This window comes from Armigeres subalbatus, chromosome 3 (assembly GCF_024139115.2).
Source record: "Armigeres subalbatus isolate Guangzhou_Male chromosome 3, GZ_Asu_2, whole genome shotgun sequence".
In the NCBI taxonomy this organism is placed as follows: domain Eukaryota; kingdom Metazoa; phylum Arthropoda; class Insecta; order Diptera; family Culicidae; genus Armigeres; species Armigeres subalbatus.
Genome location: NC_085141.1, coordinates 148,921,763 through 148,948,763, shown reverse-complemented (window position 1 = coordinate 148,948,763; position 27,001 = coordinate 148,921,763). Strand labels below are relative to the sequence as shown.

The following is a 27,001-nucleotide window of genomic DNA, read 5'->3' as shown; positions in this document are numbered from 1 at the left end:
GAGAAACAGATCTTCAATTGTTGGTGCAAACTATAGGTAACTTCAGGAATCATGCCCAATGATTTGTTGATATAAAAATAAACAACTCACTTGATGTCATGGGTAACGTGAAAAATTCATGATTGCTTAGACAAAAATTACAGTTCAGTGTCGTAGAAGGTGTGTTGCAATATTGATCAAATAGCACCTTCTGATAAAATCAATACAAATCGACTTTATTTCGATTGAAATTCGCTGCCATCGTTAGCAGTGAGACACCCCTTGATTCGCGCCCTTAACTTTTACAGTTATACATCTCGGTCTCTCTTATAGAAATCATTTTTTTTAAACTTCGTGGGACCTTACGCCACCCGATCCTCAAGTTCGCTTGCGATTTCCGGAACGAGACGATAATGATATTTTCTGGGCATTTGCTGTGATAACTGGGATGCAATATCTGCCACTTGTGTACTCCAACAGCTGCGGCTACAATTTTCCTGGCCTTCGAAATGTCCTCGGCCCTCAGACGGCTGGTAACAGTTAAGCCACTAGGATCGTTTGCTCCGGTCAGTCACGCAATGGAACCATCGTTGGAGAAATACTGCCCGGAATTCTTTTGTAGTTAAAACGTCCAAACAAGTGGGCTAAGTTTCAATTTTGTGCCGCTCTCGTTTCGTGTCGGAAGGTCTTCAAAAATGCGATACGTGGCTGCATACCTCCTGGCTGTCCTCGGCGGAAACGCCAGCCCATCGGATGCCGACATCGAGAAGATCCTAGGCTCGGTTGGTATCGAGGCCGATTCGACCCGCGTCACCAAGGTGGTCAACGAGCTCAATGGCAAGTCGGTGGAGGAACTGATTGCCTCCGGTCACAAGAAGCTGTCGTCGATGCCAGCTGTTTGAACCGCTGCTGATGCTGCTGTTTGAACCGCTCCGGCTGCTGATGCTGATGCTCCTGCTGATGGTGCCGCTGCCGCTCCTGCTGAAGAGAAGAAGGAAGAGTCGGAACCAGAGGACGACGTCATGGGCTTCGGTCTCTTTGAATAAGAAAGGATTCAACCACATCATTGGGATGTGTCGATGACCATTCGTACGAAAGGTACGAATATTTTTTTCTGTGAAATAAGTTTCAGTTCATGTATTCGGCTATTCGGCAACATAAATGTTAAAGGAAAACTGCTGAAATGTATTATCTCTATAGAGCTTGTAATAAAACCCGAGTTAAAGCAATAAAATATTTGATGTATTTTGTATTTGATTCGTAAAATAATAATTTTAAGCAAAAAGATTTTAAAATCCAAAACAAAAAAAAATCACCCATATATGAGTCAATTTAACCTATAATAAAGTACCCAAAAATAGGTGAACTTTACCAATATTTCCATGAACCGATTGTACTCAAATATGAGTAAATGTCAATTCACCCATAAATACGTATGTGCACTTTTTCGAGATTATAGGTATAGTTCACCCATATTTAGGTGAACTGAACTAAGCGTGTAGACCGCTGTCAGTTGCATGAGATGTCAACAATCGTCAACAACACCAATGATTGTAGCTTGATAATTAAAAATATCCACAACAATAAAAGAGCAGGATTAATTTTTAAATTCTGCTCAAGCTTTTCACGGTGAAATAAAAGGAAAATTGTTGTTCTCCATGTAAGTAAAATCAAAATTGATCATGTAGATAAGTTTTGAATCAATTAAACTCATTAGTCATATTTAATTAATATTCCCGATTAAAGTTGAATATTGAAGAAAGCTGAATTTGGATGTTTTATGATGTTGAGCTTCTTAAGATTTGACGTACGTTGCTCGGCGTTGGTGTTGGTGTTGGCTACGCTAAACATGAGCTCTTAGCATAGGGCTGAAAAAAATTGTGCAGTATTATTCAAATTTCTGGCAATGACATTTCAAAATGGCTCAAAAAGGACAAAAAGCTATTGTGACATCAGTATTCCAATGTTCTGTGAGCATTATCAACCACTTCTGGTTGAAGAAATCGGACTTGAATATCACCCTTATTTGCTTCACCACGGAAAATGTGTTCTCATTGGATACCTGAAACAACGAAGCAACTATCTTGAATCTCTAATGATACCGAGCTTACCTATGTGAGTAGAATAAAATAAAATTCCAAGAAACGTTTTAAGTGCAAAAAAAACTTCTGTCTATAGAGAAATGCAACTACCAGACGCTACTTGCAGCATACGATTGAACTTCAATAACTTCCGCGGACTAGTTCCCCGCAATTGTACCGTTCGAGTGTATGGCACAATACTGTTATATGGCCCTCACAATTCTCCTCACATGAATTCCCGGGATCTAGCGAGCTACCTCAGCGACCTGATAAAAAACATGGAGACGAGTAATTTTAATAATGTTGACTTAATTAGAATTTTGTGTGAGACGCGGAGATCAATGAAATTGAACTACATTCCGTATCTCGATGTACATGATTGCGAACGGGTAATTGAAGCCAGGGAACTGATCGGATGTAATCTAAGATTAAAATGTATAAACAAAAAACTGCAAAATGAATATTTTATGTAGAGTGGTGTTTACGCATTTATTTACTTCAAATGTATAAACAAGGGAAAGTGTGTCACAAGAATAATAAAGTCAAGAATATTTTGCTTTTTGATTTGCTGAAGTAAAGCTGAAATAAATTGGTCATTGGGATCATTGGTCTCATATAATATAGTGGCAAACGATCGGATAGTGTGGGGATACAAAGCCAATAATTTACTTTTAGGTAAATTTGATTTCAAAGTTTTATGGAAGGAAGTCTGTAAAATGTGTGCTTCAGCTGGATAAATAGTGTCTTGTCGTGCTAAGTACATGAATACATGTTGGAATACTTCTGGTATTGTAATAATGGAAGCAACACCAATGAAATTCTCATTATCTAGAAGTGAATTAACATCCGTGGGCTTTGACTTTAAAAGAGCTTCCAAAGATTGATTAATTTTACCTGGGTAAACCGTAACCATTTTCGCAGTTAATTTACTTTTCCCCGCATTGATGCTGAAATCCCATAAGCCCTGGAAGAATATATTCCAAGTTGGATCGGTTGCAAATATCTCCACAAATGGCTCCAATTGATTTAGAATTGTGAACATTTGCTGTTCATTGGGCTTCTTATTACATTGCAGCTCCGCTAGGCCATAATTCAACAATATTGAGAGTCGATTCCTTATTTCTTGGCAATGGAGATTCTTTTCTTTGTAACCACGTATACAGCTAGGTGATAATGCAGCAGTGTTTTTAAGAATGTCACGCAAATCGTCTTCCGGGTAGACATAGTTGCCTGTTTTTAATCGTTTGATGAAGTGTGCCTGAAATTTTAAATGCATTATGTGTATTAGGTGGTGGGCGCCTTGCATTTAATTATTATATTAAATACAAATTATTATATTATATATAATTATTATATTTATATATATTATTATATTATATATAATTATTATATTAAAAAAAAAAACAAATTTTGTAATTCATTCAGCAACTATAATACTGTGGTAGTTTTGACAATATTCAGGGCATATAAATAGCATACTTACAAGCAACACATCAGCTTCTTTTTCATCATCCCAAGCAAAATCCACCATTTGATCAATAGTCTTTTCCAGTTTGGTGGTTTCCGTTTCATAAACGTGACAATCTTTGAGGAAAAATGCATGGGGTTGTGCTTCGGAGAGCTTAACCATTGCTACGATGTGGCTTTTACTAATGTGGCTTTTTTACCAATAATTTTTACTTAAAATTCAATGTTTAAAATGTTACTTTATATGTTGATCTTAAATTGTAAAATAATTGTTAAATAATTATTGTAAAATTGAATAAATATCTAAAACTATAATAAAAGATCTGCGAAATCTGAGACTCTCACGCGAAATGGAACCTTTGTTTACTATACACTGTAAACTCGGCAATACCCATTAAAGAGTTGAAAAGACCCATTTCTTCATGATATATGAAGCTGTCAAAATAATGGGTACTTTGAAATTTTTTATAATGTGTACTTTTACCTCATTTGGAAGTTAAAAGATTTTACCCATTAATGGGTGTATTTTGAGTATTTTTGTGCCAACCGTGACAATTGGAACTTTCGGGATTCCCGTCGGAATCCCGAATGGCTTACCGTGGGAATCGCGGAAGGCCTCCCGTCGGAATCACGAAAAGATTTTTACTGAAATCCTGAAAAGATTTTTGTCGGAATAGACTTGTGCAGGAGTTCATCAAATTCACTCACCTGATGGATTTTGACATTTGAGCGGGTCGTCTTCTCGAACAAAAGTTCATTTTGCGTTCATTATGCGACCCGCTCAAACGTCATAATTTCTTGGGGGAGTTTATTTTGCGTTAGTCTATACAAAAAGATTTGTGTCAAAATCCGGGAAGGATTCTTGTAATTCTGAGAAGATTCTTGTTGGAACACGCAGAAAAATCTCTCGTAAATACAATAATATTTGATCTAAATTCAATAAGAATTTCACATTGTTTTGGCGGTAATAAGAAATATTATTATTTCAATAATACATTATTGTTGTTTTTACAGTAGCTTTGACAGCAAACATTGTCGTATTTCATGGTTCGGATATTAGCTGAAACGTATAACGCAGTAACGTTCGTAATTTGAATAATAATAATATTGTTGTTTCAACAATATTTTTTTTCATTGTTTTAATCATCATTGTAATTAAAAATAGCGTCAAAATATTTTTGTTTCAATCATCACTTTTATAATTTTTATGATTTATTCTTATTAAACTTTTTCTTTCAAATTAGTTTGTTTAAAACAGTTTACACCTAATAATGTTCTTATAATCAATTTCTCTATTATTCATTCACATGCATACATTTTTTTTGCCATAAATCTCCAGTCAATATGAAATCCAATGTGAAACATATCTCAAGAATCGCCACGTATACATCGGATACATCCTACGCTTCCTACGCTTCCCAGAAGTTTCCCACGTAGACTCATCTTGTTTCTTCAGAACTGCGCAATTTTGAATCTTGGGTGAGTGAAATCATCTTCAAACCGAATGTTTAGCACATTATTGTTGCCAATCATCGATGGGACCAACTCAGGGTTGAAAAGTAGTACTTACATTTCACTATATACCTGCGTGAAAAACTTCTATCAAAAAGATATTTTAAATTGTCAAGACTATAGCTTACCTAGTGAATAGCCAGGAACTTTTTTCCCAGAATTAGTAGCAGAATTACATTTCCGAATGGAATTTCATTACATGGAAAAGAATCCGAAGGTCAGATCAACCTCCCCATAACCAGCAGGGTAAACTCTCCGATGATGTTTTTGGCGGATGCTTACCGCTGCCTGTAGTAGAAAATAAAACAAGAGTCGTGTCTAATCATTTTTTCACTATAAATATCTACTACAAAATTTCAAATAATTGAAAGTTTACTTACCTTATTATTAAAATATTATAGAATATTTCACTAGGAACTAATGTGGGAGCAAAAATGCCTTCGTGTTGTTGTTTTGGTTTTTCGATGTGAAGATAGTGTCAGACTAGCATTACCCTATGTTACATAGGTTATTGTCTAGGATAAAGAAAAGTAACTTCGAGTAAAAACAAACATAACTCTTATTGGAATAAATATAGTTCTTATTGTTTCTACAATATTTATTTTTGAAGTTAGCTTATTGGAACAGATTGAATCAAACATAATTTCATTTTGGATTTAAATTAACGTTTATTATAGAAACAATAATAATTGACATAAATTCAAATGATTTCATTCATTTGAATGTAACAATCATTATTATTGGTTCAATAGTAACAAATTTCTGTCCGTGAATAACGAAAAGATTCTTGTCGAAATTCAAAAAGGGCTCCCCGGATAAAAAGTATCATAAAAAATCATAAATTTTATTGTTACAACACCATTTAAAACATAATTTTTACCATTGAATATAATGGAATTTTGACAATAAAATCACATGAGAAATAATGGTTTTCCACGATAAAATGAATGGTAAATGAGACTTTTACAATTAAAAAGGGGGTTGTTATGTATCTTTACAATAAAAAAATCGAAAATTTTCCATACAAAATTCGGAGCAAAACAATTGATTTTACGGTTCTTCAATGGGATGATTTCGAGCGACAAAACAATAGAAAACATTGTGTTTTAAATGTTTTCAATTACTGTTTCTATTGTTTTACAATAGAAATACAACAGGATTTAGAATACATTATACTCCAATATTACAATAAAAATACAATACAATTAATTGTTTTACAAATTATTTTATTTTCCTTCGGTTGTTTAGCATATCTTTAGACGAATCCAGCGCACTACTTCCAAAGTTGAGTGGGTTGTCTGTATCTGGAGAAAAATCCAACATCGGTTTAAAAACACGGTGTGTCTGTGACCATTATTAACGAAAAAAAATGTCCATCCATTCTGAACTCGCCTTTCGAAAGATATAATATCCAGGCGTCTGCTATGAAAATTTCAAAATCTTTCATCTACACAGAAAGAAAAATCATTAATCAAATTAAAAAAATCGTTGGTTAAAATAAAAAGTTTCGTTGGTTCTTTTTCGTAGAGAGTTGCATGTCTTCAAATCAAAAGTACCCAAACTTTTAATACAGCAAGGGATCAAAAATTGGTCGCCGCTCTGAAAATATTCCGTGTATAGTAGAAAATCGAAAATTTGTTTTCAACAAAATGAAATATCTGCAGTTATCAGACGTCGCAACTCATTTCTGATTAGTGCGCATGATAGTACATCCATGCGTACATGATGCGCACTACTAATGAAATATTTCAAATTGTCGCGACTCGCGTCGCAGCGCGAGTGCTCAATCGCGCGGTCCGGTTTGGTGCCGGCCCGACAATAAAAGTTTATACTTTCAAAATAAAATTGTATCACTGTTAAATAAAAATGGTGACATTGTAGAAGATATAGTGCAACATTTTATTAAAAAATCCCAAAAAAGCTCCCTTCACCCTTATTCCTCATTCTTATTTTTTCTCTTGAAATTCAAAATGAAATCAGAGTATACAGTTTGAGCATGTTTATTTTAGTTTAATAGTTTTGATCAAAAAAAAAAACTCGCCAGAGCGCCCGAACAACCAACTTAATCCGAATAATCCAGCTCTGTCCAGCTCTTTGGTCGTTGGACATTTGGTCATTGCGCCACGGTTTTTTCTCGGTCAGAAATGCCGAAACAAACAGATTACCTGTAGAAAATTTAATTGAAGATCTCGCATAAGTATAGATTTACACTACGCCATTGAATCATGGAAATTGGGCATTGCTAAGAGGCATTAGATCACACCGGTACTTTATACGTTTACGATTAAAGAAATCGAAATTGACTTACCTGCAAATGGCCTGTATCCCTTCTATTTCTTCGGCTCAAGATTTCGTTGAATATTTTCGCTCTGTCATATATAGACACTGAGAGGAAAAGAGAGATGAGAAATATTTACGATATTTTCCTTTTCTTTTCACCAATGGCTCGTTTGACATGCTTTAAAAGTTTATCAACTTTTAGGTTGATAGAAAGGACTTTAGATGTTACTTTTGGAGAAGGATCGAAACAACTTTTAAATAAAAAAATAATTTTGAATGAGAATAATTTTACTCTTAATTCTAGGAAAATAAAGCACTTTTCAAAAGAAAAGTGCATAATATTCTATAAAACCATTTTTGTTCTTTGTGTGTATAGGGAATCGAAAGTTATAGCAGTTACAAATTTAATGATTTTTGCGTTCGATATCTCACTAATATACAACCATATATACCGTGAATTTCCTCCTGATTACATCCAAATAAATTATCATCAAATATGCAATTTTCAACCTCAATCAACTAAAACCTAAAACCTATTCTTTGAATAATAGAAAAAAAATTGCAAAGGATGTTAGAGATAACATTGTACAAATATCGATGGTAAAATAGACAATACAACCAAAATACAGTATTCAAATTACAGAATTATTGCACTTCAATCTCCTAATCATACCAAAGTGTGAATATTGTCTATGACAGACAAGTAACTACACTCTGTATGATGATTCTGCTTTTATTAAATATGATAATAGTTGGTAACATAGAATACCGCGCTGAAACAATTTTGTCTTTCATGGGTACTGGGTAGTTAGTAAGACTAGTAACCAACATTTAAACAACAATGTACATCATTTGTTGTCAGTTATACAACCATCATCCAGTTCTATTCAAGCAGTGGTACGAAAACGAGCTCCATTTGGAAAAAAATGGGAAAGGCTAGATCACTCGAGGAAAATCGCCTTTTCCGAGAACGGTAGACGGAAAAAGCATATATGCACCACTTTGGAACGTTTCAACAATTTAACTGATTTGCTGAAAAACGATGCATTTACTTCATAAAATAATGCATTTACTACATAAATTAACTGACACAGGGAATACTAGTATCCGACTAGAAGATGGAAACCATCGCATTTCCATGAAGCCAGGTAAGAAAATGAGAGATTTCAAAAGACTGAAACTATTTAAGAAATATTTCACTGTCATGAGACGATTTCAGTACAATTCCATTTAATTCCACCATATCATATTACATATCGTATTTCGACCTCAACTGTATGGTCGTCTTCAGTGTCTCGTACTTGACTCGACTCAAGTCGAGACACTGAAGACGACCTTACAAGTCAACAGACTAAATACTCACGCTCCTCTAATGTGGACGTGTACTATACATATATGGAAGTGTTGGCTTGACAAATGGATTACGAGTGATTTGACTATGCGTCCAATTGAGGAATCTCGAGCTCATTCAGTAGCCTCTAGGTTGCGAAGGCCGATGGAGGTCCTTCGTAGCTTAGTTGGTTAAAGCACTAGTCTAGCGTACTGTAGGGTCGTGGGTTCGAGTCCTACCGAAGGGAAAGTGGTTACCTCCAATACATTTTCAATTCATTATCTTCCACAAAATGTACATATTCACATATAAGTTTTCATAACATTGTAAATTAATTTATGTAGTAAATGCATTATTTTATGAAGTAAATGCATCGTTTTTCAGCAAATCAGTTAAATTGTTGAAACGTTCCAAAGTGGTGTATATATGCTTTTTCCGTTTACCGTTCTCGGAATAGGCGGTTTTCCTCTGGTGATCTAGCCTTTCCCATTTTTTTCCAAATGGAACTCGTTTTCGTACCACTGCTTGAATCACACTGGATGATGGTTGTATAACTGACAACAAATGATGCACATTGTTGTTTAAATGTTGGTTACTAGTCTTACTAACTACCCAGTACCCATGAAAGACAAAATTGTTTCAGCGCGGTATTCTATGTTACCAACTATTATCCTATTTAATAAAAGCAGAATCATCATACATAGTGTAGTTACTTGTCTGTCATAGACAATATTCACACTTTGGTATGATTAGGAGATTGAAGTGCAATAATTCTGAATACTGCATTTTGGTTGTATTGTCTATTTTGCCATCGATATTTGTACAATGTTATCTCTAACATTCTTTGCTATTTTTTTTTCTTTTATTCAAAGAATAGGTTTTAGGTTATAGTTGATTGAGATTGAAAATTGCATATTTGATGATAATTTATTTGGATGTAATCAGGAGGAAATTCACAATATATCTGGTTGCATATTAGTGAGATATCACACGCAAAAATCATTAAATTTGTAACTGCTATAACTTTCACAAATATTTCAAAAAATCCGATGAAAGGTATGGGAATTTTTTTGAGAATTGTCTTGTGTCGTGCCCCTTGGTTATGCACTACCACGACTTCCGTCTTGTGGTGTGCAAGGGATAACCGTCTCGAGTTGAGCCATTCCTCCACTCTGCCAATCGCGTATGAAGCCTTCATTCTAACTTCGTCGAGAGTGTCACCTGCTACTTCTAGCATTACGTCATCCGCGAAGCCTTCTATCTTCACTCCAGCCGGGAGACTTAAGCGCAATACTTCGTCGTACATAATATTCCACAGAACCGGTCCGAGGATCGATCCCTGTGGAACACCCGCGGACACTACGATCGACTTTTGACCAGCATCAGTGTCGTATAACAGCATCCTATTCTGAAAATAGCTTTTCAGTATCCTGCACAGGTAATCCGGAACTCTCAATCGGTGCAGGGAGTCAGCAATTGCTGCCCAGCTAGCATTGTTAAACGCGTTTTTTACATCAAGTGTAATCAACGCGCAGTACCTAATACCTCTTCTGGTTAAACCTCTTGCTATCTTGGCCGTATCCGTTACCGCTCGAATTGCTTCGATGGTAGAACGGCCCTTACGGAAGCCATACTGGTTGCTGGATAAGCCACCAGCACACTCTGTATAAGCCGACAATCTATTCAGAATGACCCTCTCTAGCAGCTTTCCTGCTGTGTCGAGTAGGCAAATTGGTCTGTATAGGCCAGTATCGACTTAAAAAGTAGAGAGGTTACGGAATTTTGTTCAATATTACCAAGAGGAATTTTGACAACTGATCAGCATATGGAGCAAATTGCCACTTTTACTTACGGAATAATCGAGCAGAACATTTTTCCGAAAGTAAAGTGACAGCTCCCATTACTTTGCGTGGGAACCTTACAAATGCCAATTTTGTTTTTTGTTCTTTTCATGTGGATACTGTTGTAAGAATTTTGTTTCGATTCTTTACTTTTCCGATTCAGTGAACGAAATTTAACATGTGATTGAGATAGAAAACGGAATTTCTTTTGAACACGATACCAACCTTATGCCGAAGGATCCCCGGGCTGTTTGCCATCAGGCTTCGGTAATAGCACCAATTTCTGCCGTTTCCATCGATCTGGGAAGTTTCCTTCGTCCATGCATCTCTGGAGGCAGCTCCTGAACATATCTGGATTGGCAATTGCCGTATACCGGTATACCGGAGAAAAACCCATCGAAATTTCAACGGGACCCGGATAAAAATTTACAGTAACTTGTATGACATAACCCATTGAAATACAATAGATTGTGTGGCAAACAATAAAAACTATTGTATGCTTATTGAAAAATGTTCACGGTTGTAAAAGATCTTTATTGTACGTACATTAAAATAACAATATATTTAAATTTTTCCGATATATTCTATTATATGTTTATTGTTCGCTTATGTTTAGTATTGCTCATCCAAAAACTAAACAAATTTTAAAAGTATTCGGTTTGTATGATCTGGAAATCCGTCTAATGTTATTGAATTAATATATTTTGGAATATTTCATGGATTTATTATATATATATATATATATATATATATTAGAGTGGGGCGTCATGGTCATTTTTTCAAATCAATGGTTTTTCGAAGCCATTCTGGGTCCTGAACAACTGTGCAGAATTTGGGACCGATTGGTTGCTTCCTCGCTTTCCGCATCGCGTTTAAAGTTTGTATGGAAATTAGTATGGGAGAACGTATATTTTTGCATTTCTACTACTAGAGGTTTCAGTTCATCGTAAACCAAGTGGCACATTACGTTAAAGTGTAACCCAAAGGATGCCGAAAAACTTTGCTGAAGAAGGCACGTTGCTGGAACGTCCACGAAAAAAGTTATAACGCTTCGAAGATTGAGTGTTCAAACCATATGCAAAAAATCATTTATTCTGCCACCACTGCCGAACTACGTGGAGCAATAATTTAACTGAGTGTTATTTAAAAATTATTGATTTTATAGGACTTCGGAGATAATGGGAGATACTCGGAATGATTTCACAAAGTAAAAATTCCGACTAGAAGGAAAATGGGTTTTGCCTTCTGACAATTACAGGTTGTCCGGTAGTGCTGGCAGAAACATTGATTTCTTGCATATGGTTTGAACAATCAATTTTCGAATCGTAATAACATTTTTTGTAGACCTTCCAGCTACATACCTTCTTCGGCAAAGTCTTTCGGCATCTTCCAGACTATATGCTAACGTATTGAGTCACGTGATTGATGATAAATTGAAACCGCTAATAGCAAAAATGTGAAAAAGTAAGTTTTCCCATACTAATCTCCATGTAAATTAAAAACGCGATGCGGCATGCGAGCTCGCAACCAATCGAGCCCATATTTTGCACAGTTGAGTGGGGTCCCAAAACGATTAAGAAAAACCTTGATCTCACTTGATCGGACGAAGTTTGCGTTTTTCCATACAACTGCGCCCCACTCTAATATATATATATATATATTAAGTATACTTAAAGCACATTGGATAAAAGCGTACTCTTACCCCACCGGTGGGGTAAGAGTGCGTTTTTCACTTGTCTTGCAATAAGGGTTCTACTAGAACGAATCTCAATTATTTCAATATTTTATCCACTGGGTAACATAAAGGAAGAGTATATGAATCATCGACACTGGTTTGATATGCAGAAGCTTGCTTCATAAGGGCCACATGATCGATTGAAAACTAAGTGCGAACTCTTGCCCCACTCTACTCTATTATCAGCCTTTAGCAAGGATCCAAGGTAGACGAATTCGTCAACCACCTTCGGAAGTGCCTCCATGAATCTTTTCGGAAGTTCCTCCGGGAATTCCTTCAGAAGTTCCTGCTGGAATTCCTTCGGAAGTTCCTCCGGAAGTTCCTTCAGAAGTTCCTCCGGGAATTCCTTCGGAAGTTCCTCCAGGAATTCCTTCGGAAGTTCCTCCAGGAATTCCTTCGGAAGTTCCTCCAGGAATTCTTCCGGAAGTTCCTCCGGGAATTCCTTCGGAAGTTCCTCCGGGAATTCCTTCGGAAGTTCCTCCGGGAATTCCTTCAGAAGTTCCTCCGGGATTTCGTTCGGTAGTTCCTCCGGGAATTCCTTCGGAAGTTCCTCCGGGAATTCCTCCGGAAGCTCTTCCGGGAATTCCTTCGGAAGTTCCCCCGGGAATTCCTTCGGAAGTTCATCCGGGAATCCCATCGGAATTCCTTTGGAAGTTCCTCCGGAAATTTGTTCTGAAATTCCTCCGGGAATTCCTTCGGCGGTTCATCCAGAAATTCCTTCTAAAGTTCCTCCGGGAATTCCTTCGGAAGCTCCTCCGGGAATTCCTTCGGAAGTTCGTCCGGGAATTCCTTCGGAAGTTTCTCAGGGAATTCCTTCGGAAGTTCCTCCGGGAATTCCCTCGGAAGTTCCTTCGGGAATTCCTTCGGAAGTTCCTCCGAGAATTCTTACGGAAGTTCCTCCGGGAATTCATTCGGAAGTTCCTCCAGGAATTCCTTCGGAAGTTCCTCCAGGAATTCCTTCGGAAGTTCCTTTGGGAATTCCTTCGGAAGTTCCTTTGGGAATTCCTTCGGAAGTACCTCCGAGAATTCCTTCGGATGTACCTCCAGGAATTCCTTCGGAAGTTCCTCCGAGAATTAATTCGGAAGTTCCTCGAGAGAATTCCCGGAGGAACTTCCGAAGGAATTCCCGGAGGAAATTCCAAAGGAATTCCCGGAGGAAATTCCAAAGGAATTCCGGGAATTCCCGGAGAAACTTCCGAAGGAATTTCCGGAGGAACTTCAGAAGGAATTCCCGGAGGAACTTCAGATGAAATTCCCGGAGGTATATCCGAAGGAATTACTGGAGGAACTTCCGAAGGAATTCCCGGAGGAACTTCCAAACGAATTCCCGGAGGAACTTCCGAACGAATTCCCGGAGGAACTTCCGAACGAATTCCCGGAGGAACTTCCGAACGAATTCCCGGAGGAACTTCCGAACGAATTCCCGGAGGAACTTCCGAACGAGTTCCTCAGGGAATTTCTTCGGAAGTTCCTCCGGGAATTCCTTCGGAAGTTCCTCCATGAATCTTTTCGGAAGTTCCTCCGGGAATTCCTTCAGAAGTTCCTGCTGGAATTCCTTCGGAAGTTCCTCCGGAAGTTCCTCCGGGAATTCCTCCGGGAATTCCTCCGGAAGTTCCTCCGGAAGTTTCTCCGGAAGTTCCTCCGGGAATTCCTTTGGAAGTTCCTCCGGGAATTCCGTCGGAAGTTCCTCCGGGATTTCCTTCGGAAGTTCCTCCGGGAATTCCTTCGGAAGTTCCTCCGGGAATTCCTTCGAAAGTTCCTCCGGGAATTCCTTCGGAAGTTCCTCCGGGAATTCCATTTGGAAGTTCCTCCGGGAATTCCATTTGGAAGTTCCTCCGGGAATTCCATTTGGAAGTTCCTCCGGGAATTCCTTCGGAAGTTCCTTCGGGAATTCCTTCGGAAGTTCCTTCGGGAATTCCTTCGGAAGTTCCTTCGGAAGTTCCTTCGGGAATTCCTTCGGAAGTTCCTTCGGGAATTCCTTCGGAAGTTTCTTTGGGAATTCCTTCGGAAGTTCGTCCGGGAATTCCTTCGGAAGTTTCTCCGGGAATTCCTTCGGAAGTTCCTCCGGGAATTCTTACGGAAGTTCCTCCGGGAATTCCTTCGGAAGTTCCTTTGGGAATTCCTTCGGAAGTTCCTTTGGGAATTCCTTCGGAAGTTCCTTTGGGAATTCCTTCGGAAGTTCCTTTGGGAATTCCTTCGGAAGTACCTCCGGGAATTCCTTCTGATATACCTCCAGGAATTCCTTCGGAAGTTCCTCCGAGAATTAATTCGGAAGTTCCTCGAGAGAATTCCCGGAGGAACTTCAGAAGGAATTCCCGGAGGAACTTCCGAATGAATTCCCGGAGGAACTTCCGAAGAAATTCCCGGAGGAACTTCCGAAGGAATTCCCAGATGAACTTCCGAAGAAATTCCCGGAGGTACATCCGAAGGAATTCCCGGAGGTACATCCGAAGGAATTCCCGGAGGTACATCCGAAGGAATTCCCGAAGGTACATCCGAAGGAATTCCTGGAGGAACTTCCGTAAGAATTCCCGGAGGAATTTCCGAAGGAATTCCCGGAATTCCCGGAGGAACTTCCGAAGGAATTCCCGGAGGAACTTCCGAAGGAATTCCCGGAGGAACTTTCGAAGGAATTCCCGGAGGAACTTTCGAAAAAATTCCCGGAAGAACTTCCGAAGGAATTCCCGGAGGAACTTCCGAACGAATTCCCGGAGGAACTTCCGAACGAATTCCGAGAGGAACTTCCGAAAGATTTTCTGGGGGAAGCCTCGAAGAAATGTCCGAAGGAATTCCTGGAGGAACTTTCGAAAGAATACTTGGAGGAACTTTCGAAGGAATTCCGGGAGGAACTGCCGTAGGAATTCCCGGAGGAGCTTCCGAAGGAATTCCCGGAGGAACTTTCGAAGGACTTGCTAGAGGAGCTTTGGAAGAAAATCTTGGAGGAACTTCCAAAGGAATTGCTGGAGGAACTTCTGAATGAATTCCTGGAGGATCTTCCAAAGTAATTCCTGCGTTGAGGAACTTCCGAAATATTTCTGGGGGAAGTCCGATAAGAATGACCGAAGGAATTCCTGAAGGAACATCTCATGATTACCTGGAGGAACTTCCGAAGGAACATTCGAAGGAATTCATGAAGAAGCTTCAAGAAGTAATTTCTGCAGGAATTTGTCCGAAGGAATTCCTGGAGGAACTTCTAAAGGAATACCTGGAGGAAGAATTCGAGGAAAAACTTTCGAAGGAATTCCGGAATGAACTGCCGAAGAAATTTCCGAAGGAACTCCTTCCTTCGAAAGTTCCTCCAGGAATTCTTTCGGAAGTTCCTACAGGAATTTCTTCGGAAGTTCCTCCAGGAATTCCTTCGGAAGTTCCTCCGGGAATTCCTTCGGAAGTTCCTCCGGGAATTCCTTCGGAAGTTCCTCCGGGAATTCCTTCGGAAGTTCCTCCGGGAATTCCTTCGGAAGTTCCTCCAGGAATTCCTTCGGAAGTTCCTCCAGAAATTCCTTCGGAAGTACCTCCGGGAATTCCTTCGGATGTTCCTTCAGGAATTCCTTCGGAAGTTCCTCGAGAGAATTCCCGGAGGAACTTCTGAAGGAATTCCCGGTGGAAATTCCGAAGGAATTCCCGAAGGAACTTCCGAAGGAATTCCCGGAGGAACTTTCGAAGGAATTCCCGGTGGAACTTCCGAAGGAATTCCCGGACGAACTTCCAAAGGAATTCCCGGAGGTACATCCGAAGGAATTCCTGGAGGAACTTCCGAAGGAATTCCTGGAGGAACTTCCGAGGGAATTCCCGGAGGAACTTCCGAAGGAATTCCCGGAGGAACGTCTGAAGGAATTCCCAGAGGAACTTCCGAACGGATTCTCGGAGAAACTTCCTAAAGAATTCATTGATGAACTTCCGAAAGATTTTCTGGAGGAAGCCTAGAAGAAATGTCCGAAGGAATTTCTGGAGGAACTTTCGAAAGAATACTTGGAGGAACTTTCGAAGGAATTCCGGGAGGAACTGCCGTAGGAATTCCCGGAGGAGCTACCGAAGGAATTCCCGGAGGAACTTTCGAAGGACTTGCTAGAGGAGCTTTGGAAGGAAATCTTGGACGATCTTCAAAAGGAATTGCTGGAGGAACTTCTGAATGAATTCCTGGAGGATCTTCCGAAGTAATTCCTGCGTTGAGGTACTTCCGAAATATTTTCTGGGGGAAGTCCGATAAGAATGACCGAAGGAATTCCTGGAGGAACTTCCCATGATTAACTGGAGGAACATTCGAAGGAATTCATGAAGAAGCTTCAAGAAGTAATTTCTGGAGGAACTTCCGAAGGAATTCCTGGAGCAACTTCCGAAGGAATTTCTGGAGCAACTTGTCCGAAGGAATTCCTGGAGGAACTTGTGAAGGAATACCTGGAGGAACTTCCGAAGGAATTCGTGGAAAAACTGTCGAAGGAATTCCGGAAGGAACTGCCGAAGAAATTTCCGAAGGAACTCCTTCTTTCGAAAGTTCCTCCAGGAATTCCGTTCGGAATTTCTTCCTGGAATTTCTTCGGAAGTTCCTCCAGGAATTTCTTTGAAAGTTTCTCTAGGAATTGCTTTGGAAGTTCCTTTGGCCCAAATATGCTTTTCTTCTCAGATTATTGGTTTTGCCATGATATGACTACAAACGTAATGCACCTTATCACGAAATTTGAAATTTGGTTTTTTTTTCAGGTAGATCTCGAATGCGCTATTAGCTCAGCAACGTCTTCGATGAGATACGTTACAAGAGTCCTGTGTCGGTCTAGATAATAGGCTCGAGCATCCAGAATTATCCACTACTGAGCACAGCTTTTAGCCAAGTCAGGCGAATCCAAACAAAAGGAATAATAAAATGATTTTCTTCGGAATTTAAAAAAAAACTTCCTTTAAAATCCCAAAAGAATTTTCCATTTGTAGTCCAAAAAGTATTCTCTCCGGTATCAAAAAAGTATATTTCCCTCGGAATCTCAAAAGGACTCCCTTCGGAATGTCCAAAAGGATTTCCTTCGGGATCCCAATAAGATTCCACCAAGTATCCCAAAAGTATTCCCTCCGCAATTGCAAAAGAATTCCCTTTGATATCCCAACAAGATTTTCTCTGAAATCCAAAACGGTTATTCCCTTCGGAATCCCAAAAGGATTCTCATCGAAATATCAAAATAAATTCACTCCAGAATCTCAAAATTATTTCTTTCGGATTCTCTGAAGGACGTTTTACAAAATCCCAAGAGGTTTGCTTTCAGAGTCCCAAAAGGATTGCTTCCGGAATTCCAATGGTGTTGCCTTTGGAATCCCTATAAATGTTTGCCTACGTAATCCCAAAAGTTTGGCCTTCGGGATCCAAGTAGAATTCCGAATTCCCTTCGAAATCTCAAAAGGAGTTTCTTCGTAATCTCAAAATAAATCCCTTCGGCTACAAAGACATTCCTTACATTGGAATTTAACGGGAAATCGAAGGATTTCAGACGGATTATATTCAGATTCCTCGGATTCTTGAGGCATATTCATTACATACGTTAAGCTGGTTAAGCTTTATCAAGCTTTATCATTGTTTGCTTTTTCTTCCTCAATTGTATTGATATGAGGTATCTACAAAATATTACGCCTGGAAAACTGGAAGAGTTTCTTGGTGGAACGCAACACACTGTCGTGTTGGGTTGGGACGCAACAACCAAAGCGTTGCATACCTTGTTGGATCGGTGTGCCGTCAACGGTGACCGAATAGATCGATGGATGGATGTCGGTTAACTCTCTTTCGATCGCTCTGTTCTCTAAAATTAAAAAAAAAACTAAAAATCGAGCTGAATGGAACACATTTGCATTCTTTTTTAGGACGATGAAGGTTATTGCGGCGAATCGTTCAAATCTAAAATAAAATATTGTTTTCACTGAAAGACTGTTACATATTTCTATTTCATAATTTCTTACCTTACTACTGTACCCTGTTGCGAATGAAATTGTTATTTCATTAGTGAAAGCTTATCGAATCAGTTTCCGCAGCAAGAACAATTCGATCAACACGGACAAGTTTTCGAAACGCATTTTTCGACAATTTCATGGAAATAAAACATCACAAAAATGAGCTTACTCGAGTTTAATCGAACTACGCAGGCGACCCAAATAACTTTTTCCTTGCTGCTTTGTTACACCCGGATAATAATACAAACAAACGGTTACATCCGCAGCTCTCGTTCGATATGCTAGTCGGTTTTCATTTGCATCTCGATCAAGCATAGGCGCTGGTCGGACTTCAATTAATGGGCCTGGTTCGCTCATCTATAGAACCTGCTTTGTCCTGATGTAGGTATGTAGTTTGTACAATAGCCATCCGGGGACATTCGCCTCCTCTACGATATCTCACGACGCTTAAGCGGGGCGAAGATGAATGCAACGATGCCTGTGAAAGACGCGAATGATCAGTTATTGACCGACCCAACTGACCAGCTGAAACGCTGGTTCGAGCACTTCGAACAACTTTTTCAAGTACCAGCCAGGCCATCACCACCTCGGCATGATCTGCCTAGGATCTGACGTATAACACGCGTCAATACCGAAGCTCCATCACTGCTAGAGATTCAAACAGCCATCCAAAGCATGAAATCAAATAAAGCCCCAGGGGTCGACCGCATATCAGCCGAGATGCTCAAAGCTGACCCCATGACATCCGCTCAACTACTGCATCGTTTATTTCATAATATCTGGGACACCGCAACTTTCCCGGTCGACTGGATGCAAGGTATCTTAGTAAAGGTGCCCAAAAATGGTGACCTGACTGTATGCGATAACTGGCGAGGCATTAAGTTGCTGTGTACCGTTCTCAAAGTTCTGTGCAAAATTATCCTAGCCCGGATTCAGGAGAAGATCGATGCGACTCTACGGCGGCAGCAAGCCGGATTCCGTGCCGGAAGATCCTGTGTGGACCATATTGTCACGCTCCGCATCATTCTGGAGCAGGTCAACGAATTCCAAGAGTCCCTTTACTTGGTATTCATTGACTACGAAAAAGCTTTCGACCGTCTCAATCACGGGAATATGTGGGGCGCCCTGAGACGCAAGGGAGTTCCTGAGAAAATCATCGGCCTCATCGAAGCACAGTACGAGGCCTTTTCGTGTAGAGTGCTGCATAATGGGGTCCTGTCCGACCCTATCCGGGTCGTAGCTGGTGTGAGGCAAGGATGTATCCTATCACCGTTACTGTTCCTCATCGTAATCGATGAGATTCTGGTAGATGCGATTGACCGTGAACCAAACCGCGGGCTGTTATGGCAGCCTAAACGACTTCGAATTGGCTGATGACGTTGCACTCCTCGCGCAACGGCGCTCTGATATGCAGAGTAAGCTCAACGACCTTGCCGAGCGCTCCTCTTCGGCAGGTTTAGTCATCAACGTCAACAAAACCAAATCGTTGGATGTAAACACGGCGACTCCTTCCAGTTTCACAGTAGCCGGGCAACCAGTGGAGAATGTTGAAAGCTTCCAATATCTTGGTAGCCAAATGGCGTCGGACGGCGGTACCAAGATCGACATAGGCGCACGGATCAAGAAAGCAAGGGCTGCCTTTGCGAGTTTAAGAAATATCTGGAAAAACAGGCAGATAAGTGAACGCACCAAAATACGAATTTTCAACTCTAACGTGAAATCTGTGCTGTTATACGCTAGCGAAACATGGTGTGTATCAGTGGAGAACACTCAACGGCTGAAGGTGTTTATTAACAGATGCCTACGGTATATAATTCGGGCCTGGTGGCCTCACAACTGGATCTCAAACAATGAGCTCCATCGTCGTTGTCACCAGAGGCCGATAGCAACAGAAATTCGGGATCGGAAGTGGAGCTGGGTCGGCCACACTCTACGTAGGGCGGAAACGAAATCTGTAAACAAGCATAAGACTGGAACCCAGCGGGACATCGCAGCAGAGGCAGACCCAGAGGCTCATGGCGGCGAAGCCTCAATAAAGAAATAAAAGAAGTCGACCGAAATCTAACCTGTTAAGTTATGTTACTATAAAAAATCGGTCAATTATACAGATTATTTCCAATCCATTATATTGAAAATTTGATTATAAATTAAAACCATTGTACCATTGGTACTTTGCGTACCTGAAGGAACAAAATAGACTCCATCTCGCGGTTCTCAGCAACGCCTATCCCTACCTCCCCGTGGTGCTGGCCGGGAACGAGCAGCCTTAGGGAGCATCGGGTAACCAACCCCGGTGGGAACTATGGTTGTACGGTGACAGGGAAAGTAGGGAGTTTGCTCATCTCTTGGGTGCAAATCTGAACGAGCGTCTGTTCTCCATGTTAGAAACGGCTCACAACAGCATTTTTTCCCTATGTTAGGGGCAGCTGATCATCGTCCGAGTGCCAGCGAGGGACTGTAACCAAATTCGCGCAGCATAGTCTACCGGAAATTTAGGTGGCATGGCGCTCAGAAATTTAGGGAGCTTGTGTCAGGCCCTGGTAGTCAGCCTTGAAAACAATCAATGAATAATCAGCAAGAGAATAATATATGCCATTTAATCAAACTTACCATTAATCATTTCATTCGCAGTAGCACACTGTACCGACGAACGAGGACTGTCCATGGTTTAGGAGAAACTCCTTGGTTTATTCTGCAGAAGCTGCAGGTTAGCTAGATTTTCCGCTGATAAATATTCGTTGTTATGCTTTTGCTGATGCAGCTCGCCAAACGAAAGTCCGCATGCACTGCTCACCGTCGTGGTAAGACTGTTGGACCTTCAGGATTTCAGCAGGCCCCTTCCATCCATATCGAAGTCTCCAATAAGAGGAACTTGCTGGAAATCACTCATATTGGCATCGAACGAAACGCGATTTTTGCTGCTGCTATTGCTATTGCTGCTACCGCTGCGAACAGCAGCAGAACCAGCCGCATTTGCCCCACCGGGAGTGCAAAAGCTGGTGGCACTGGTCGATGCTGCTACACTGAAAATAATGTTATAGTAATACTAACTATGGAGCAGCGCTTAAAATCACTATTTCAGTTTGTTGTTGATATAAACGAAGCATATTTAAAATAACAATAACACTGTTGTAAATTTTACCACACGCATGGTCCAAAGAACAACAATGTGTGGTTAAGAAAATTCACAAAGTAAACACCATTTTCGGGCCAACACCAAGAGTACTGTTTGGAATACTGCCGGTGGCAAATCAATTTCGTTATTTTGGTGCCGGTGCCAAAAAGTTATTTTGGCATTAATCTGCACAATTCAATACTCTGGACCATGATGGTAAGTATTTAATGTTTTAGATTCTGACAATGGAAAAGAATTCGTGGGTGATATAGATACGCATTTTTGTCTTACAGACTATCGTTCTATACGTCGGCCACCATGTCAGCTTCAGATTTTTTGCAATCTCGAAAATTGTTTGCATCTATTTGCCCTGGCTCGGTATTTTCGTCATAGGTTCTGCAGGTTAACCAGTACAAAGGCCTCAAGAAAGCGAACATCAAAGTGATCTGGCGTTGGTGGCTCACTAGCAAACGTACATGTAGCTGCCGAAAACGACGGAGAACCGGTGGAATGACGACCAGGGATTTTTTTTGTTTATCACCAATATTTTTTCAAGTGTGCAAATGCTCTATTTAATTTGAATCTTTATTAATAAATGGCAATAAATTTAATATGCAATCAATAAAAAAACCTATTCATTTACCATAATACGAATAACCATATACATTGTTAATACTACTATGGATCGAAAACGGGCATGGTAAAATCAACTGCAATGTTTACTGCTGCACATAGTAGTTTCAACTGAAATTATAGTAAAACTCGACAAGAAGTGTCAAAAAGACTCCATAGTAAAATCAACCGCAGTCATGGTCGATTTAAGTATAAGATGTAGTCTGCACAAATCAAGTGGTAAAATGTTTTTAATTTTACCCTCGATTCGGTAGATATTACCATGCCGCTTCTTTCAGTGTACGGCAGCTGCAGCGCGGGCCTGATAGTTGAACTCCTCTTCGTTATCGTAATCACAATCGTAGTCGAATATATCGGTTCCATTTTTGCTCAGATGATTATCGTGATTATTGGTTCCAAGAAGCTCAGATGATTATCGTCGCTCGAGTCCAGATCCGAGAGCACCACGGTGTGGCCACCGTTCATGTTCAAACTGCCGCCATTAGCACTGCTTCCCAGGAGCCCACCAGAGGCTTGACTAGAAGATGCAATCAGGTGATGGTGTTTGCTGGAGTTGTTGGTCGCGGTGCCGGCACTGCTGCTATTCCCAATAGACCAGTGCATGATGACGTAGGTTGACAGTTCACAGAGCTTTTTCACTGGGACTTAGCCTCTGGCGAAGCTTCCGATAAAATTGTTTCGTCATTTTATTCGCATGTAGATGTCCTTTGCGATTGATTTCATGCTGAATGCAAAGAATATCATTGAAATATTCGGATCGCAGCAATTTTAAACTAAAAATATGAATTTTAATTTTCTCCTCATCGATTTTTCTTCTAACACCTTGTAAACAAGCTCTGTGAACTGTCAAATAAGTGAGGTTAGATCAAGATCTTGCATTGGTCTATGGATTTATTACTACCCTGCGGGGGTGTGTAACTAAATGTGACCGGCACGAATATTCCGAACAAGATTCCGAATATACCGTCTTTGTTTATGTTTTGATTTTTTTAAATTTTTTTTTATTATCAATCCCGCCACACTGAACAAAAACGTTAATAAGGCGAGAAAATAGTCAAAAAAGATTCAATCTCGCCGAATCATTTTAAATCTTTTGATTTTTTTTTAAATCTTTTGAATGATTTGTAAAATGATTAAAGTGTCTTCCCCCCTGAAAACCGCCTATTCCGAGAACGGTAAACGGAAAAAGCATATATGCACCACTTTGGAACGTTTCAACAATTTAACTGATTTGCTGAAAAACGATGCATTTACTTCATAAAATAATGCATTTACTACATAAATTAATTTACAATGTTATGAAAACTTATATGTGAATATGTACATTTTGTGGAAGATAATGAATTGAAAATGTATTGGAGGTAACCACTTTCCCTTCGGTAGGACTCGAACCCACGACCCTACAGTACGCTAGACTAGTGCTTTAACCAACTAAGCTACGAAGGACCTCCATCGGCCTTCGCAACCTAGAGGCTACTGAATGAGCTCGAGATTCCTCAATTGGACGCATAGTCAAATCACTCGTAATCCATTTGTCAAGCCAACACTTCCATATATGTATAGTACACGTCCACATTAGAGGAGCGTGAGTATTTAGTCTGTTAACTTGTATGGTCGTCTTCAGTGTCTCGTACTTGACTCAACTCGACCAAATTGACCAAATAACAGCGCTACTATTTGATAAACTATCAAACGTCGAACGTCACCGATACGGAATGCAGCCACCAAAATGATAACCGAAAATAGTGACCGATGCGAAAAAGAGTGACTAATCTAAAATGACAGTACAGTATGCTCTAACGCGCTTCAACACTTCAGATACTTACCACGGTACAGAAGCCATAGTGATTTACCGCTTGCCCAGCAGCAGAAATTGTGATGAAAAAGACACTTTCTGCACCATACAGTTTCATTATAAGCCATTTTATGAGACAGATTCGAACAGCTGATCGAAATTTTGAGTGGACGGCTCGGTCTTTGTTTTGATAAATTTGCATGTAAATCATCATCATTTCGTCATCATCATCATCATTTCATTTTCGCAAATGTTCCTTGTGAAATGTAAATATTAGTGTTTGGTCTCCTGTCATTTGAGCTTTCTATAAAATGGCTTATTTTCATCTCTTCACTAATTATAAACAAAACTGTACACGCTCAAATGAATCCAGCCATTCTCCGAGTAAAATGATAAGCAAAAGTTTTTTGTTCCCTTTCATTTTTTTGAAATCAAATTTGTATTGCATAACATTTCTAGACCTGCAACAAGACCTGCAATATGAAAATATATACTTGAGAATCGGTATAACATTTTTATTTGTTTAACAAACAAAGCTATTGTAATTTTATTGTTTTCAATTGTTATTTCATCAATATAATAAATCCATGAAATATTCCAAAATATATTAATTCAATAACATTAGACGGATTTCCAGATCATACAAACCGAATACTTTTAAAATTTGTTTAGTTTTTGGATGAGCAATACTAAACATAAGCGAACAATAAACATATAATAGAATATATCGGAAAAATTTAAATATATTGTTATTTTAATGTACGTACAATAAAGATCTTTTACAACCGTGAACATTTTTCAATAAGCATACAATAGTTTTTATTGTTTGCCACACAATCTATTGTATTTCAATGGGTTATGTCATACAAGTTACTGTAAATTTTTTATCCGGGTCCCGTTGAAATTTCGATGGGTTTTTCTCCGGTATACCGGTATACGGCAATTGCCAATCCAGATATGTTCAGGAGCTGCCTCCAGAGATGCATGGACCTGAGACGAGACCTGCAAAGACGCTGCTTCTTTTCTCTTGTTTTGACACTTGTTCTTCTTTTCATCACAGTTGACCATCGAGTTTCAACTGTTTACTTGACTGTTTCACCTAAGCCCCAGGTGGACCCTTCTGAGCACAATAAAAGTGTATCCAATTCACGAAATAGTTAATTCATTTTCATAAGGATTTTTATACCGGGAACAAAACACAGGTTTATTACTGATTATTAACAAGCTAAACGGAAGGTTTGGAATACTCGTTAAAGTAAAAAAGTCTTGGTAAAACAAAAATGATGTGGAATATTTTATTTGGAGTTCTTCAGATATTTACCAATACTTTCACTCAAAAAGCTGCTGGTTGCACCTGACAGTTCGTGACAGCAGTTGACTGGCAGCAGCTGAAGTTACATTTTTTCCTCTTTGCAGGTCTCGTCTCAGGCATGGACGAAGGAAACTTCCCAGATCGATGGAAACGGCAGAAATTGGTGCTATTACCGAAGCCTGATGGCAAACAGCCGGGGGATCCTTCGGCATAAGGTTGGTATCGTGTTCAAAAGAAATTTCGTTTTCTATCTCAATCACATGTTAGATTTCGTTCACTGAATCGGAAAAGTAAAAAATCGAAACAAAATTCTTATAACAGTATCCACATGAAAAGAACAAAAACTAAAATTGGAATTTGTAAGGTTCCCACGCAAAGTAATGGAGCTGTCACTTTACTTTCGGAAAAATGTTCTGCTCGATTATTCCGTAAGTAAAAGTGGCAATTTGCTCCATATGCTGATCAGTTGTCAAAATTCCTCTTGGTAATATTGAACAAAATTCCGTAACCTCTCTACTTTTTAAGTCGATACTGGCCTATACAGACCAATTTGCCTACTCGACACAGCAGGAAAGCTGCTAGAGAGGGTCATTCTGAATAGATTGTCGGCTTATACAGAGTGTGCTGGTGGCTTATCCAGCAATCAGTATGGCTTCCGTAAGGGCCGTTCTACCATCGAAGCAATTCGAGCGGTAACGGATACGGCCAAGATAGCAAGAGGTTTAACCAGAAGAGGTATTAGGTACTGCGCGTTGATTACACTTGATGTAAAAAACGCGTTTAACAATGCTAGCTGGGCAGCAATTGCTGACTCCCTGCACCGATTGAGAGTTCCGGATTACCTGTGCAGGATACTGAAAAGCTATTTTCAGAATAGGGTGCTGTTATACGACACTGATGCTGGTCAAAAGTCGAACGTAGTGTCCGCGGGTGTTCCACAGGGATCGATCCTCGGACCGGTTCTGTGGAATATTATGTACGACGAAGTATTGCGCTTAAGTCTCCCGGCTGGAGTGAAGATAGAAGGCTTCGCGGATGACGTAATGCTAGAAGTAGCAGGTGACACTCTCGACGAAGTTAGAATGAAGGCTTCATACGCGATTGGCAGAGTGGAGGAATGGCTCAACTCGAGACGGTTATCCCTTGCACACCACAAGACGGAAGTCGTGGTAGTGCATAACCAAGGGGCACGACACAAGACAATTCTCAAAAAAATTCCCATACCTTTCATCGGATTTTTTGAAATATTTGTTCCGAACGTTACTTTCAGTGTCTTAGATGAAATTAACTTAAATTAACTCAAATTGGACTATCTTTTCTGAGATTAGAAATGCTTAGAAACGGATATTTTAGGATATTTTCGTGTACGATTCTGTCAAGATGCTGTCAGAATGACAAACAAAGAGGAAATAATATCCATGGTTTTCTTTTGATACTGTTACATACAATAACCTCTAGATTTTTTTTGCCAAAGCCAAATAAGTTCAATAATCGGCACCGAAGTCTCTGCCTTGGATGTACGTGATTGATTGAGAATATGTATGTATGTTTGTTGCAGGTGTGCTCGAAGGTGAGTTAAATACATATTTCAAATTAGTGACATGGTGATAGAGACCGTCACTATCACGGCTTGAGATCGACGGGTGCTGAGGTTGCCACCTGGAAGTCGATGTTGTGTGTTTTGAAACGCATTGCGCGTTAGCAGAAGTTTGAGCGTTCTCAATAGTTCTTATTCCCCTTCATGTTTTGCTCAATTGCGAGCCGGGGGATGCGGACTAGAGGAAGGATTTCCCAAGTAACCATGAAGCTATATATGCTTGTAAAAAACACAGCCCTAAAAGTTGACTTAAAGTGGAAAAGGGCAATTATAAGACCGAAATAATGGTTCATTACTTTGGCATGTTGAAATAAAGCACTAGTAATGCATCGCTGCATTCGTACTGCTGATTTAGAGTATCGTTGTCTGACAGTTGATAAATAAATGCAACAACACATC

At 39.7% G+C, this 27,001-nt stretch overlaps 3 protein-coding genes and 2 long non-coding RNA genes across 6 annotated transcripts; 2 read left to right on the top strand and 3 right to left on the bottom strand.

The window, feature by feature from the left end:
- The first annotated feature begins 316 nt into the window (after nucleotides 1–316).
- LOC134228085 (large ribosomal subunit protein P2-like) lies at nucleotides 317–25,328 on the top strand. The gene is given in 2 exon segments (XM_062709863.1): nucleotides 317–1,639; nucleotides 25,110–25,328. A coding segment is annotated over 1 exon segment (351 nt). The 5' UTR covers nucleotides 317–674; the 3' UTR covers nucleotides 1,026–1,639; nucleotides 25,110–25,328.
- LOC134228084 (uncharacterized) lies at nucleotides 1,631–2,638 on the top strand. The gene is made up of 2 exons (XM_062709862.1): nucleotides 1,631–2,094; nucleotides 2,158–2,638. The coding sequence occupies exons 1-2, from the start codon at nucleotides 1,886–1,888 to the stop codon at nucleotides 2,531–2,533; spliced, it is 585 nt and encodes a 194-aa protein (XP_062565846.1). The 5' UTR covers nucleotides 1,631–1,885; the 3' UTR covers nucleotides 2,534–2,638.
- Nucleotides 2,522–3,915, bottom strand: LOC134228083 (uncharacterized). Its single transcript, XM_062709861.1, has 2 exons — nucleotides 3,544–3,915; nucleotides 2,522–3,318 (listed from the first exon to the last, which is right to left on the bottom strand). Exons 1-2 carry the CDS (start codon nucleotides 3,688–3,690, stop codon nucleotides 2,554–2,556), a joined length of 912 nt encoding a protein of 303 aa, XP_062565845.1. The 5' UTR covers nucleotides 3,691–3,915; the 3' UTR covers nucleotides 2,522–2,553.
- On the bottom strand, nucleotides 4,709–6,840 carry LOC134228086 (uncharacterized). Its single transcript, XR_009983829.1, has 3 exons — nucleotides 5,420–6,840; nucleotides 5,168–5,327; nucleotides 4,709–5,111 (listed from the first exon to the last, which is right to left on the bottom strand). It is a non-coding gene; the product is annotated as an uncharacterized LOC134228086 (long non-coding RNA).
- LOC134228087 (uncharacterized) lies at nucleotides 7,024–23,872 on the bottom strand. Of its 2 annotated transcripts, none has more exons than XR_009983830.1 (3): nucleotides 23,725–23,872; nucleotides 7,348–7,424; nucleotides 7,024–7,204 (listed from the first exon to the last, which is right to left on the bottom strand). It is a non-coding gene; the product is annotated as an uncharacterized LOC134228087 (long non-coding RNA). The 2 variants fall into 2 exon arrangements; XR_009983831.1 differs by lacking the exons at nucleotides 7,024–7,204; nucleotides 7,348–7,424 and adding exons at nucleotides 20,372–20,699; nucleotides 20,761–21,173.
- Nucleotides 25,329–27,001: the final 1,673 nt, after the last annotated feature.

What these genes read in the sequence shown, in the direction of transcription:
- LOC134228084 (XM_062709862.1), top strand. Translation starts at nt 1,886, where the DNA reads ATGACATTTCAAAATGGCTCAAAAAGGACAAAAAGCTATTGTGACATC. An exon ending in ATGATACCGAGCTTACCTAT is followed by an intron (nt 2,095 to 2,157) that starts GTGAGTAGAATA and finishes TTCTGTCTATAG; the next exon opens with AGAAATGCAACTACCAGACG.
- LOC134228083 (XM_062709861.1), bottom strand. Translation starts at nt 3,690, where the DNA reads ATGGTTAAGCTCTCCGAAGCACAACCCCATGCATTTTTCCTCAAAGAT. An exon ending in AAGAAGCTGATGTGTTGCTT is followed by an intron (nt 3,319 to 3,543) that starts GTAAGTATGCTA and finishes TTAAAATTTCAG; the next exon opens with GCACACTTCATCAAACGATT.